The sequence below is a fragment of the Xyrauchen texanus genome, chromosome 17 (assembly GCF_025860055.1).
Source record: "Xyrauchen texanus isolate HMW12.3.18 chromosome 17, RBS_HiC_50CHRs, whole genome shotgun sequence".
In the NCBI taxonomy this organism is placed as follows: Eukaryota; Metazoa; Chordata; class Actinopteri; order Cypriniformes; family Catostomidae; genus Xyrauchen; species Xyrauchen texanus.
The window spans coordinates 10,957,045-10,972,935 of record NC_068292.1 but is presented as its reverse complement, the minus strand read 5'-3'; the positions used below and the strand labels follow the sequence as shown (position 1 = coordinate 10,972,935).

The following is a 15,891-nucleotide window of genomic DNA, read 5'->3' as shown; positions in this document are numbered from 1 at the left end:
TGGTGTTCAATAAACTACAACTTTGGCATCTGGAACTCAAGACTCCGAGAGTTTTCTTACAACTTAGAGATTCATCGCGATATTCCACGACATATCTTTGGCGCCCAACTCGTGGGGCTGGCATTGAGGTCAAGGGGGCAGAGGTCGCTGGTGGGACGGCTTGCACGAATCGCACAGAAACACCGGCGCCAGAAACTGAGGTAAGCATCTTTGCTTAAGGTGTTTTTGTGTGATCTGTGGTAGCGAGTCCCGGTAAGTGGCTTCCCTAAGACTTTTGCCAGTCCGGACATAGAATAATTTGAACTAATTGGCTAAAATAGAGGCGAGTTCCAGATTTCAAAAATAGGGGGTGGGATTGTTTAAAGAGAGTTTAAGAAAGTTTATTTGAAGAAGGTAGAAAAAGCCTGGGGTGAGTCGAGCAGCGACGCGTGAAAATTCCCGGTTAGGTGCTTTTATTCAAGGTTTTGCCAGAAGAGTGGCTGAAAATCCTGTACAGGTGAAAATCCTAACACGGGTGGAGAAGTGAAATTCGCGTAAAATTCCTCCAGGTGTTAGATTTAGTTATTTATTGAAGTGTTTGGCAGAACCCGGACTGTGTAGAAAATGGGGAAATGTTGAACTATGTGCATGTTTGAGATAATGAATAATGTGCATGACTAACTATGTTGTTGGTGCATGTGTGCTTGCGGTACTAAATGCGCTGTATTTGTGTTTATTCAAATGCATGATTACAGTGTTGATGATGTATTGTGTGCAAAGGCAGAATAATACAGAGAATCAGGTGCACTAAGGAAATGCTAAATGAGAGCAAAAGTGGAAAATGAATTGAAACATTGAATTGAATAAAACAATTGTTGAAAAAGTATAAAGACGCAAAATGGCACCGGCTTCTCTGATATCTCCCTGCCTTGTTCTCACTCACTGGTCAGCTGAACGGACAGCTCTGTGAGTGAGGGGAAGGGAAGATTCAGAAGAGAAAAAATAGAATAATTGGGAAAAAGATAAAGAAAAGGCAAAAAGTTTTCCATTACAGTGAACAAGACTAGAGAAAAATGCAGAGACAAGCGAGTTTTGTAAAGTTGGAGATCAATGCAGATCTGAAGAGTGGGAGAGAGAATTGGAAAGAGCGCTGATAAAGTCAAAGGGAATCAGCGATCATTTTTGGAAAGAATCAGAGTACATAGATTACGGAGGGCAGAAGAGAAAATTAACTGCAAAAAAGAAGGAGTTAATGAGAACCTTAACTGAAGTGGTGAATTTAGGAGAAATAGAACAGGAGTGGCCATTTGTTAACTGGTTGGATGTTGCGGTTAGGAACATAGATCCTAAATTATTTGTGGATCACATAACTACACTCTGTAAAACAGGCCATAGAGATGAGATAGATATATACAAGGGACATTTGAAAGTGTCAGTCAAGGAGGCGAATATTCCTTACTTGAAATCTGAAGTGGCACATTATTGGGAAACATTGTTTTAAAAGGGCAGACTTGGATAGGGAAACATAGATATGCATGATATAAAGCAGAATGCAAAACTTAAGTGTGTATTGCTAATATAGACATAGATAATGATGCATTACTTATGTGAAAGCAATGTATTGCTCATGTTGAAATACATATGTAATCAAAAATGAAAGTATAATGCATGATAAAGCAAATAATTAAAACAATGAATGCATTAGTTTAAACACTTGTGACCATGCTGTATGTATAAGAAATAAGTAATGTATAATCTTATTATCCAGTTTAGACTTTGTACCCAAGATGTATGTATAAGTAGTATGTGAGGTATAACCATGTTTTAAGAAAAGTTTTGTAATTCACAAAATAAGATTATACTAACAAACATAAAGCATGAATAAACAAATAGTTGGTTTTGAGAAGAAATAAAGTGAAACCATATAAGCAATAAAAGAAGGAACATAAGCAAATAATAAAATAAAAGAATAAGAGAAAATATAAGTTAAGAAAATAAAGAGGATAACAAAAACAGTAAAAAGAAAGAAATAAAAGATAATAAATAAATATAAGGGGAAGAGATAAGAAATAAAAATAAGTATAATAAATATATAAATAAGTATTAGTAGTAATAAATATTTAGTTTATTTAGTTGGATGTTATCCAGAAGTATAGTTGATAAGACTCGGATAAATGAGCACAGTTGTTGATTTTTTCATTCTCTCTCTCTTACAGTACGCTGGAGACTGAGTGCTGGGAAAGAGAGAAGGGTGGGGCTGCTAGAGTGAGAATAGGGAGCTGTAAAGGGAGGGCTTTGAGCACGCACAGAGAAACAGAACAATACTTTTTTTCCTTGTCTCAGTTTTCCTCCTGAAGCAGAAATAATAATGTGGAAATAAGATGTTACTGAATTTGAGAGGAGACTAACTGAGAGGAGAAAAGAAATCGAATTAAAAAGATTAATAATAGAAACACAGGGAATTATTGATCATTTCTGGAGTTATGAACAAATTAAATACAGTCAAAAATGTTAAGGTGATTTTTAATAGGGAGAGTAAAGGAGAATTAGCACCAATGTAGAAATTGTCTTGAACAGAGACCCAAAATGGATGTGACCTCTGTGGGTGGAAGTACATGAGTTTTAATATAAAAAGAAGTAACAGATATAGCAATCAACCACTGTAAATAATGAGTGTTTTTTATGGAAATAAAGGAGAGGGATAAAAAGAGGAGAGCAAAAGGAGGGGCAGAAGTAATAGGTTTGTTTTAGTATAATATTTTTTGAGAGCTCTGTGTTTATAAAGGCCTTGTGTTTGTAAAAAGTGTGAAAGGTTCTGTGTTTGTGAGAGAATCTGTGTTTTAAAGTATGGGAAGTATGACTGAAGTGTGATTGCGTATGGAAGTGTATGTTATATGAGCCCTATAAATATCCATCCAGATAGAGAGGTTGATCCTTTGCTGCATAACTAATGAGGAGTATGTATGCAATTTACATAAAAGAAAATCTATTTAGACTATTTTCATCAATATAAGAGGCAGAAGAGATCTGATGATTAAAAACAAAGAGGGCACTTAATAAATATTATGATTGTAGAATTAAAACCAATGATAAAAATTATATTTGTATGTCTGTGTAAATGTGTGTATGTATATGTATATGTATGTATGTATGTATAAGGATAAATATAATACAGTATAAACAAACAAATAGCTTTAAAACAAAAATGTGCATGAAATCAAAAAGTTAACTCTTAGCTGACTGGACAATGTTTATTCTTGGGCTGTTCTTTTCATGCCATGAATGAAGCCTGATGTAAGATTAACTAAACTGAAAGGGAGCAGCTGTTGAATGGACATGTGTCAGATCATAACTCCTTTTATATCAAAGTGATGAGTAAGAATATTTAGATTATAAAAAAGTGATAACTTTAAAGTGATTGAATTGCATTTGGGAAATCACATTATCTGGACAAACAATAAAGCTTTGAGTCGAAAGTGTATTAGCGCTAAACTAAAGTCAAATAAGTAATTGTATTTTAAACCAAGGTTGTATTTAAGATAAGTGTTGTTATATTAAAGCAAATGGCAAAAGAGGACCAAAGATATGATAAAATAAGAAAATTATATTTTGTATCTTATGCAGTCAAACCTTAAATGTGAAAACTTCACATTCATGTGTCCATTTTATGTTCTGTCTGGTCCAGTTTATGAGAGAATACTATTTTAACATTATTAAATTAAACACAAGAAAGTTGTTTTTGAATTTTCTATGATTTTAAAAATGTCTGGAGAACAATTTAAATGTGAGTGCAGCGTTATCGGTGTAAACTTGATCAACCAACAAAAGATAGGCAGAGATTTTTAATTTTTGTTAGGAACTATCTGATGAAGGCATTGAGGATGACTTTGAGGGAAACAGGCCTCTCTTGATGTCTTCAGACAGACAGAAAGGGGCCCCGACTTTAGAAAAAGATAGAAAGCAGATAGATAGCTAATTTATTTTTATTTTATTTATTTTTGTTTGGTATACACAGAATAGGTCTTGGTTGATCGTGGATACACTGAGAAGCTGCATTTGAGACTAAAATTAAAGGAAAATAAATTTAAGAATGATTTGGATCATTTAAAAATTAGTCTTTGGGGCAGGTGAAGCCCATAGAGAAAGGTTAAGATTAAATTGAACATCATAACTTCCTCATATATGAATGTTAATAAGTTCATATTCATGTGTCTATTCTGTGTTTCATTTGTTATTATTATGTGTGTTGTTTCACTAACTCATTCTGGAGCTAGTTTCTCACCATTGCAGACGGCTGAGAAAGATGATTTTATAGAAGTTACTAATGCTGCAGGAGGAAATCCGGACACAAAGAAGACTGAAAATGATGTGACTGATCTGATTGATCTTCCTGCGCTCATTACTGCTGGTAATCATTATTGATTTGCCATTTACAATATGGATTAAAATTTCTCTGGAAAAGTTGATTTCAGTCTTATACGATCACTTTATGATTTTCCAGAATGCCATCAATGGGTTCAATGCCCGTGTCTAAATTGTTCTGAGGGTCTAAATTTAAATCCAGCAGCTAACCACTGATTTATTGATTTGAAGAGTAAATATTACAAACATGTGGCAAAGTTATAGAGTTACCTATTGGATGGGTTACTCCCCAAATTTTCCAGAGAGTACCCTCATAATAAAGGAAAAAAAAAAAAAAAAGGAGCTTAGTGTGTGCTATAAAGTGCTGATTGAGTGTCTATTTCTATTACTACTATTTTAGTTTGCCATAGTTAATACATGAAAGTGTAATTTTAGAGGTATAATAGTGATAACTGTTAAAAGATGATGAAACATTTGGATAAAAAATAAATAAATAAATAAATAAATAATGTAATGAGTCATGAGAAATTAAAAGTAAGTAGTGTATCTTACTGAGCAATTATTTCAAAACACAAGAAAATGATATGTTTTTAGATATGTTTGTCTTTAAGACTTTATTATGTTTAATCTTTTACTTTTCTGTTAGTTTAAAAACTTGATTTATATTATTTTATTAGATAGAATGGAAGTTCCTTCACCTGAGAAAGTGTAAGAAATGGAGAAAGTAGTAATAATAAATTATTACTTAACAATAAAAAGGGATTATAATATATTAATAATAAAATAGGTGTTGTAAATGTAAAGCTCTGCATAAACAGAAGGCTAAACATAAGTTGTATTGATTATATAGAGAATGTCGAAAAAGACATTGTGTTCTGTTTTATTAAAGATTAGAAGGTTATTTGTATGTTGTTTGAATGGACAGAAGAAAGTAAGATGAGAGTAGTTTTTGATGAGAGTAGTTTTGTTTTTAAATGGTGTGAGATGAGAAAGTTTGAAAGCAGTTAATATAATCAGTTATTATAAATATCACTATTTTTACTGTTGAAGAATAAATTAAATGTATTATTGTGAAACAGTGTAATGCCCCACTCCTCACTCTCAGTCTAAAATTGATAAGTGTCTGCTTGAAACAGAAACACAAGAGCAGAATTTGAAGAAATATTCATAAGTGTTTTATTTCATTTTATTTTGGTTTGATTTTATTTTTATATGTAAAATGATGTGCCTTGACACCAATGTTAGATAGAGTGATATGAAGGAGTTCAAACAGCTCTACTCATCAATGACTAAAGATTTTATATATTAAGAGGGCAATCTAAAGTTAAGGGTTTATACTAAAGAAAAGAGATTAAGTTGAAAATTCATCTGAAAGTATAAATGTAGGTTCAAAAACTATCTAGAGACTATTATTGAATTGAGGTGATGTTTTTAATTAAGCTTCCTAGAAGCTTGAGAGGCCTTGATCTGATGTTAGTCCCCACATAGTTTTGTGTAACATTTGCTGAAGTAGCAGAAATAAAACCTGAATGGAAATTAATTATCTATAAATGAGTTCAATTTTAGCATATTTTACTTTTACTTTGGACAATTTTAATAGATTGATGAATTTTTAATAATGCTTTTTTGAATTTAACCATGTTTTGAATTGTCTCCATATTTAAGCATTTGTAGATGTTCCATTGGCTGTGTCGGTTCTCTGGTGATACTCCCTGAAAAAGAAAATATCTGTTTACTGATAGCAAATTATTAAGGATTGAGGACTGAGCAGCATCAAGACCAGTGGCAAGAGGTGACGACCCAATGACGGGTAAGACTTGACAATGGCATAAAAGGTTAAGCAACCAAAGCAGGGGCGTCACCACCCTGGAGACCTGACTAAGAAGGTTTGAAAGGGGTTTAAGGAAGTGGATGAATGCTCTTAGATCAGAAGCATCAAAAGGGAGGTCTAGAAGAGACCTGCCCAAAAATGTAAAGTTCCACTGAACCCGACAGCATTTTAATAACCACTTTACTAAAATAACTTATCACAGTGTTAAATACTAAGCATTCTGTCACTGTGTTGTCAGGGGATCATACCCTGTGTAGAGGATTATTTATAGATTGGTTTTGGGGGTAAAGTTTTGAGAACCGTTGCAGACAAAGGAGTGCTTGACATTTTATAGAAGTATTAAACAAACATGGGGAATGTTTGTATGATAATGAATTTAGACTGGAAGATGATTTATTACTTTTACTTATGCTTAAATTGAACTCATATACATTTTAAAAGTAATGAAGAATGGAAAAGATACATGGTGGTGACTAAAGATTACGATTGCTTGTCTTGTTTGTTTGTAACAATATAAATGGAATTAATTAAGAAATAGGGTGCAGGGCTGGCTACAATTGGTATAATAATTGAAACAACAATTTGTGAGAGGGGAATAATATAATATTGTGTTACCATTGATTAAATAAAAAACCAGATGATCAATGTAAATGGCCCAATGCAACAGAAAGACCAAACTGGGAGGAAATTGATTCCTCCAATGATATGTTATATATTTGATAATTTTTTTATTGATTTAATACTCTGAATTACTCTGATATAGTCTGAAACTATGAAAAAAAAGCTTAGCTTTCAGGGAAAATTAATTAATGTGATACAGACATTGAGAGACCTTGGGAAACAGGAGGAAATGAAATGTATTTGATAAATGAATGAGTATGGAATTTTAAAATAAGGAACACCTGTGGTAGTTTACCTCCTCTGTGGAGACTTATAGCCTTTTTGTGAATGACCATGAAAAATGTTGTGTATAGATACTAAAGGGATGATGTAATGTTTTTAATTGGAACAAAGTCAGGCTATGCCTGGCTCCTGCCTGGAGGAGGCAGAGGACCCATGTGTTATTTAGTGCTAGAAATGAGATGCAACAAATGTGTGTGTAGCAAATGACTCTAATAAGGGAAATCATTTAATATATTAATCAAATGAATGCAGAAAGTAATGATTGTTAGTTAATATAAAACATGTAACCATATGAGGTGATTACAGTGTTCTTTATGCATATAAAATGAAATAGTCATGCTGTTGTCATCATTGAAGCAAGTTAGGACAGGATGACCCAGCTGAAGGAGAGAAGGTGGAAAACAATTGCGGCCTACAATACCAATGAATAAGAAAGACATATTAATATGGATGTTATTACTGACATACTTGGGACAAGTGTTGCCCCCAATGACAGGGCCTACCAGAGAAACGTCCCAAGAAGGACCAGGATCACCAGATGAACAATTCTAAGAAAGCATACTGCAGAGTGGGTTCCCTACAATCAGCCTTGGGGATCTTGGATGGCCTTTCCAAGAATTAAGAAAGTACAGAGCACTTGACGGACTGTATTGAAGAAACTATGAATATGGACTTCCCAACGATGAATACGAGGCAAGATTCAGACAAAGAAGAGCAGCAAGCACAAAACTAAGAACCCGAGGAAGAAGAAGATCAGCAGGAACCGGCTACAGAATCTGAGGAAAGAGAAGAGGAAGTAGAAAGACAAGCTGAAAGTAGGGGAAGAGCACGCTGCGGCAGAAAAAGGGATTGAAGTGCCGCAGTAGAGCAGGAAAGCATAGAAAGTGAGACGGAAGTACATGTCACAGAAGAACAGGACCAAGAAGGTGAAGAAGGAGAAAGACAAGAAGAAAGTGATCGTCCTGCTGAAACAGATTCAGAAGCAACTGAAGGAAATGAAACAGGCCAACAAGCGCAGTTGTTCGAGGAAGAGTTGTGGCAAATGGAGAAAGAATGGAAGCTCAAGGAGGTATTAGTGTTGATGATGCTGTTACTAACATATTTGGGACAGGTATTGCCTCCTATACAGGGCCTACCGGACAGGCGATCAATTAAGGCCCAGACTACCCAGGCGAGGGACCATCACAACGACTATGGTATGATGAATTTCCTACAACTGACATCTCAGACCTTCAATATTATTCCCCGAATGAGCAGAGACTAGATAACATAGCACGAGAAATCAGAAAGTAGCGAACGCCTGGATCACTAAACAAAGGTGAACCCGAAAAGCAAAGAATCTAAGCAATTTGGCTAAGCAGAACAAACCGAAGAATCGGCCTCAAAAGACACCTATCAAAATAATCACCCAAAGACTGAAAAAGCAAATAAATTTAGAAAATGATATGGAACCCACAGAGTCAGCAGGAACAGAGAAACTATTACAATATGTAAATCAAAATGACTGGTATAAATGGGCCAGATATACAGCTAAGCAAGCAAAAATGACAAACTGTGTAATGTGCTCGCCCACTCCATTGAAAAAATTTGTAGTAGTCCCAAATCAGTATGATTATAAGCAATGCGCTGAGTATTATGCCAAAAAATTGTGGTAAAACAGGGAGAACAGTGTTCTGCCCAGCAGAATGTTTGGCATTCTTGGGTCATCCAGAATATGATAAATATTATAAGATGATAGGGTGGGGAGATGAATGCAAAAAATTAGATGTACGTGTGGATAATGAGAAAAAAGAAAGCCCATTATCATATAAAATAAATTGTCAACTGGTGTATGAATGCTTTAACAAAACTAAAGGAAAAATGAATGTAGGACAATTTAAGGGCAATTGTGCAGTAATATGGCATATAGATGATGAAATGTTTTTTAATAATAATGCGATTAGGTTTAGATTGCTGTACATACATACCAAATAATAAATCTCCAGAAGGAGCTTTTACCCAGGCCATGAAGAAACCTGCATGACCTGCGAAAGGAAGTTAAATCTAATGCAGGGAGAGATCAGCTGTTTGGGCAATGGTTTGATGATCTTTTTGGGTCATGGAAGATTTGGCTAATGAAAATAGGTATAATGTTAGTAGTAGGATTGACCCTATTTGCATTCTTGTTATGTTGTATTATACCCATTCTGAGATCAATTATGACTAGAACGGAGGCTAAGCAAATGGTAACCGTATCAATGATGCCAACGCAAACAAGTGTAGCAACCAGACAATATACCATTGGGCCAGGATTGGATGAACTTGATGAGATTTACTGAGAAGCAATCAAGAAACAACACTGGGGGAATTTTATTTTTAAGGGGAATTTTATTTTACACTTTTCTCATGTTTTTGATAGTAAGGGAGATAGCATGACTATTGTACTTTCATTTTACATAACAAAATAGGTAGCATCTCAAGAAAGGAGTTAGAGGGTGTTTTGTTTGTTATTTTTGACATATTCCCCTATTATCAACGTAACCAATTACTTATTGGTGAAGTATATCTTTAGTACACTGTATCTAACCAAATAGAAGTAGCATTTTTGATGATTATGGTTCCATATAATGTATATGTGAAGTTATTGCCAAGAGAAGACATAAGAGCTATATTTGAAGACAGGAGGGACGAGCACCTCAGTGCTTGGCTGCAAGAGCAAATAGACTCAACTGGTGGTTTAAAAACCCGCTGTCTGCTCCAACACACCACCAGATAGTGCTCCAGGCTACCAGAATTGTCTGTGAGTTCCTCTGGCAACGAAGGATGCATATTACTGTAACTTTTACTAGTGTTTTGTTAAGCATGTGTATGTATGTATATGTATGTATATGTATATATATATGTATATGTATGTATGTATGTATATATATATATATATATATATGTATATGTATGTATGTATGTATGTATGTATATATATATATATATATATATATATATATATATATATATATATATATATATATATATATATATATATATATCTTCTACTTAATGGATAATCAATTGTACTCTATATCACGCAAGGCTTTACAGTTGCATGCACATGCTTATTACAAATGAGTTGATTTTTGTCACCCACCCCCAGGAACAGTGCTAGCTAGAGGACTGGGATCTTTTACTCCTTCCTAGCCAAGTGTGGATGGAGAGGTTTGGTCCCAAGTTCTGCAGAGTGCAGCCCCATAAAGATGGCATTGGATAGTGGACTGAGTGGCCTACTTTGGCTACATGATGAAATGGGACAGGCTGGCTTGTGTGACTGCACTCTGGTTTGAGGAAATAGAGTGTGAGACTTTTTAAGTCTCAGAGGTGGGAATATATAGTATATTTTCAATATTCTAGTATGTTTCTTATATATCAAAATACTTATATGAGTTTCCTGGCCTTTGTGTGACCCAGGAAAGAGCATATGAGGTTACTAAAAGTGTTGATGCTGCAGAGGCTACAAAGAGCACCCAGCTGTAACAAAATAATGAGACTAAGGACCTTGAAGATAGACTAAAGCCAAGTTTCTACCAGTAAAAAGATATCAAAAGGCTCTGTGAGATAATGGTGGCAAATAGTATCCATTGGTTACAAAAATAACAAAGGGGCACAGAAATTAGGTAATGCCAGATAACAAACTGTATAGAAGAGGAGGTTTTGGACTAAGACAGTCAGAACGGACAGCTGGCCGGTCTCATGTTTGTTGGTGTTCAATAAACTACAACTTTGGCATCTGGAACTCAAGACTCCGAGAGTTTTCTTACAACTTAGAGATTCATCGCGATATTCCACGACATCAGTAACCCTGAGTCTCAACCACTGAGCCACCACTGCCCCATTTTTGGGTCAAAATGCAGAAAAAGGTCTTATCATATATTTTGATGATGCTTTTTTACATGATGTTTTCCATCCTCTCTTTGACCCTCTTTCTAAACTGTCAGTTTTTGGCTGCTGACATTCTCTTCAAATGTGAAATGAGTAACAGTGTTGGAGTCACTTAAAAATAGTCACTGAATATTGTTGATTACAATGCAGCGACAATGGCAAATCAGAGGCATTTAAATAACAGTGTAGACTGATCAATGAGAGGGTGATAGCACCTGATTTTGGCATGAATTTTCAAGTGTTCCTTTAGCTGATTTTGCGCTGTGAACTCTTTGCTGCAGGTCTTGCAGGTGTATGACTTTGTTCCACTGAGTTCTTTACGATGTTCCTCCAGATGCAGAGAGAGCTGACTCTGAAGAATGAACTCATCTCCACACTCTGAACACAGGAAGTTCTGACCACACAAAGCAGAAAAACATTACTCAAAACACACTGAAAGACATTTAATGTTGTTAAAATGTTGTCAACATGACTGGAAGGACAATGAGCTTTTAATATGAATTAAATGAACATTAATGCAGTGACCACAGGCTGAAGTAAGTTGTCTGACCTCTTCTTTCTCATGTATCATGACATGTGCCTTCAGACTGGCCACTCTGGAGAACTTCTTATGACACACTGGACACTTGAGCTCACTGGTGCTGTGAGTGGATTTATGAAGGCCAAGATTGCACTCCACATTAAAGGACATGGGACACTGGTCACACCGATACGGCTACAGACAGAAATAAGTGAAGAATGGTCACATCAAAGAAAAAAGTTCATGACATGCAAATTACCCTTAATAAAACACAAATGCATTACTTTAAATCAATCCTCATGACTTTGTTAGCCTTCATTTTACAGTGAGCTCAGGACATTGCTGAACATTAAACAGGTTTTAAAGTACATGTAAAACAGAATTCACATTTTGCTTCAGAAACAGAATATAACAAGGAGTACTCAAAGTTGAAGCCAGCAGTACTTCCCTTGCTTGCATACTGTATGTGAACTAGTGGTCGACTGATATGAGGTTTTTAAAGGCCGCTGCCGATATACAGATAGCAGTGTTGCCGATACAATGCAGATATATTTCATATAGTAAATAACAAACATATAATTGTTAAAAAAATTTTTTTATAATTATAAACTCTTATTTAGCACTATATTTACTCAATTTCACAAAACTAAAAGCAGTATTGTATTTTAAATGGTAGATAGCAGTTTCTTCAGATTTCTGTTTAGTCATCAAATTTCTTTAATTTCTTTGCACATAAAGAAATTGTTAATAGAAGGAAATAATAGTACACACAGCAGTCTAGCAACCATGCATGGCATGTCCATGTTAGCAATCACATTTTCTCTAAAAATACCAAATCAAACCAATTGTACATACAATTCATAGTGAATAATACATTTACTTATAGCATATGTGAAGCACTTTTACCTTGGGCTGCATCAGAAAACATAGGCAGCTGACTTGCTACCTTGCTGCCTAATCAGTTAATGGCTTAACTGAAATCTGTTTTGAATAAATGGAACTTAAGGAAACTGGTCTCCGAACAGTTTGAAAAGCACCTTATTTTCATCGTACCTCTGTATACAGCCTCCAAAGGCAGCATTTTCCACTAGATAAGCGCTCAATGGGAAGAAAACACTGGATTTTTGTGAGGTTCATGAATGACATCTGTTTAAATGAGATATCGTTAGTTACACATGTAACTGTGGTTCTGTGAATTCCGGATGAACGCCAGAGGCAGTGTAAACACGATTGGATTAACGCAGTGGCAGCCAGATAGGTCGAGAGAATATACCAACAAAGTCACATGTGATGTATGCTGAGCCCTGGAGGTTATAAACCACAGTTGCTCAGCACTCTGCCTCGGTACGCCTTTATTCGCACATTCCGAGTGACAAAGGACTCTGGCGGTCATCCGGAATTCACAGAACCACAGTTACATGTGTAAATAAATTTCTGTTTCATTCCTACTGACCGCCAGAGGCAGTGTAAACACTATTGGATGACACATACCAACATAGTCATGAGAAATGCCACCAATCTAATGAAAAATGAAGGCCGCTCCTGAAGAACTGCAGAACTCACGGCATGATGAGTAGCATTGTTGACCTTATAAAACCTGGCAAACGTGCATGGAGAAGCCAAAGTAGTGACAGTGCAGATGTCCGCCAACGAAACTCCTCTAAAAACAGCCCATGAAGATGAGATGGCCCACGTAGAATGGTAAGTTAGCCCCCAGGGCAATGGTTGCCTTGCTGCCTTGTAAGCTAGTGTAATAGTTTCCCCTATCCAGTTTGACAACCTCTGCTTTGACACTGGAGAACCTTTCTTCACACCACCATAGCAGACAAATAACTGGTCTGACTGTCTAAATTGAGCAGTAGTGTCCACATAGCACTTCAAGGCACGAACAGGACACAAAAGTTAAGCACTTGAATCAGACCCTGAAGATGTCTGAAAACAGGCCAGTTCAATGTGCTGGTTTATGAACTGAGGAAGAAGGACTTTTGGAAGAAACTAAGGATTGGGTTGGAGGACCACCCCGGAGTCATCCGGCAACCAACGCAAGCCCAATTTGCTAACAGACGTGCAACTCACTGACTCATTTCGCAGAAGCAATAGCCAAAAAAAAAAAGCAGTCTTCAAGGTTAACAATTCAATGTCAATGCTTAGCAAGGGCTCAAACTGGGACGAGCAAAGGAATGCAAGCACGAGTGGCAAATCCCAAGCGGGAAAGTGAGGATTCTGAACAGGCTTCAGATGACGTGCATCCTTCATAAAACTGCAGACAAGACTGTGAGATCCAAGAGAAGATCACCCAATTAGAACATGATATGCAGAAATCACAGCGACATACACTTTCAATGTGGAAGCCGCTTTACCCTCCTCCAGTAAATGTTGAAGAAAGCTTAAGATGCTCGGAATGTCACACGTTGCAGGATTGAGCTCCTGCTTCTCACACCATGCAGATAAAAGCCTCCAGCGGGAAGCATAAATCTGTCGTGTGGAAGAAGCCCTAGCATTGGAGATTGTGTGATAAACCGCAGGATTACAATGTTCCAGAGAAGGATTTAACCCATTGGCCAGACCCAAAGCTGCAGACGAGCTGGATCAGGGTGCCAGATGCTGGCCTCCAGCTGGGAGAGGAGGTCCTTCCTGGGGGAAAGCTTCCATGGATTGCCTGACAGAAGTCTCAGAAACCATGGTCTGGCTGGCCATCGCGGTGCCACGAGTAGCACTCTGTGCTTGCACAGGGAGATCCTGTGTATCGCCTCCCATAACGGAGGGATAGGTGGGAACGCATATAGTAGGCAGTTCGGCCACTATATGCGTGCTCCTGAAAAATGAGCAGCTCTCAGTGAAGTGAGTCATGGCTGTCACCATGTCAGGATCTTGCGAGTAAGCTGTAGAGACCTGCGGGATTTCGTGCCGCCCTGGTGGTTCAGATGGAACACTGTTGAGGTATTGTCGGACCGAACGAGAACATGGCGGCCTGCCAGGACTGGCATGAAATATTTTAAAGCCATGAACACTGCACGTAGTTCGAGCAGGTTGATATGGAAAGAGCATCCGCTGTCTGGTTGCATGCTCCTGAAATATGAGCTGCCCTCAGTGAAGCGAGTCGCGGCTGGCACCATGCCAGAATCTCATGAGTAAACTGTAGAGACTATGTTCTGTGGCCTGGGTCGGTGTCCAGCACCCGCAAATACCCCTCTGATTCCATGTTGCCCCCCCCCCCACACCCTGTGAGGGAAGCATCGGTCATGAGAAGGAACAACACCCAGGGGCACTCCTGTCTTCAGCAACTCTACCCGTCTCCACCGCAAGTATGCAATGTGAGAAATTAGCCGCAAACAGTTGTTACATAACTGGAGTGGTCTGAGGTGGAGTAAACCCAGAGGAATCCCCACTGTAGCAGCGGTTAACATCCCTATTAGTCATAGGACCACCTGGTACTGCAAAGACACACCAGGGTGAAAGTGAGCCAAGAGTTGCAGAATGTTTGTCACATGTTCCTGAGACAGGGAGGCAGACATTAGGTGGGAATTCAGGGTTATTCCTATGAACATAGTGGACTGTGTTGGACTCAAGCTCTTTTTCTCGTTCACAGAAAAGCAGTCGTGTCTCAAAAGTAGTCTGGAGTATTGCACAGTCTGCTGATTTATGGGGGCACAAATAAGCCAGTCGTCCAGATAAGGCATAATACGCATACCTCTCATCCAAAGAGGAGACAGAGTTGCGCTCACACACCTTGTGAAGACGCGAGGAGCAAAAGACCGAAAGGTGGAACCTTGAACTGGTAGGCTTGATTCAGGAAACTGAAACGCAGAAACTTTCTGTGATGAACAGCAATTGGGATGTGAATGTAGGCATCTTCCAGGTCGAAACTTACAAACCAATCATCTGCTGCCACAGACCGAAGAACATCGGCTGTGCACAGCATTCGAAAAGGAAGGACCTTCAGGAACAAATTCAGATGCCTCAAATCTAGAATTGGCCGGAAATCACCATCCTTCTTTGGAACGAGAAAATATGTTGAACAGAACCTGTCTGCCTGAATGAGGGGATTAACTTTTTCAATGGCTCCCTTCTGTAACCGTGAATGAATTTCCAGAGAAAGGGCCATTGAACAAACTGCATCTCTGATAACTGTAGGAACTATTCTATAGAAACTGTAGAGTATATCCCGTGCTCACAGTCGTCAAAACCCAAGGGTCTGCTGTGTTGGTCCTCCAGTACTCCATCTGTTCTATTGAAAATGACTGACCTCCGGCCTGAGTATCTCGGGCTTTATATGTGCGATTTTCAGTGGTCGCGGGGGGACGTTGACGGGGTCCTCCTTGCAAATGTAGATGAGGTGGCCAAAAAACAGTAGCATTCTCAGAAACACGAGGCCTTTGAGGGGGCT

The 15,891-nt window shown here is 37.6% G+C and overlaps 1 protein-coding gene across 1 annotated transcript in view; it reads right to left on the bottom strand.

The window, feature by feature from the left end:
• LOC127657985 (zinc finger protein 236-like) overlaps positions 1–15,891 on the bottom strand; it is a 107,325-nt gene that overhangs the window by 77,733 nt on the left and 13,701 nt on the right. Inside the window, exons 3-4 of the mRNA XM_052147029.1 lie at positions 11,535–11,699; positions 11,200–11,378 (exon numbers count right to left, since the gene is read on the bottom strand). Coding sequence (XP_052002989.1) covers positions 11,200–11,378; positions 11,535–11,699 — 344 coding nt within the window. The remainder of the gene's footprint in view (positions 1–11,199; positions 11,379–11,534; positions 11,700–15,891) is intronic.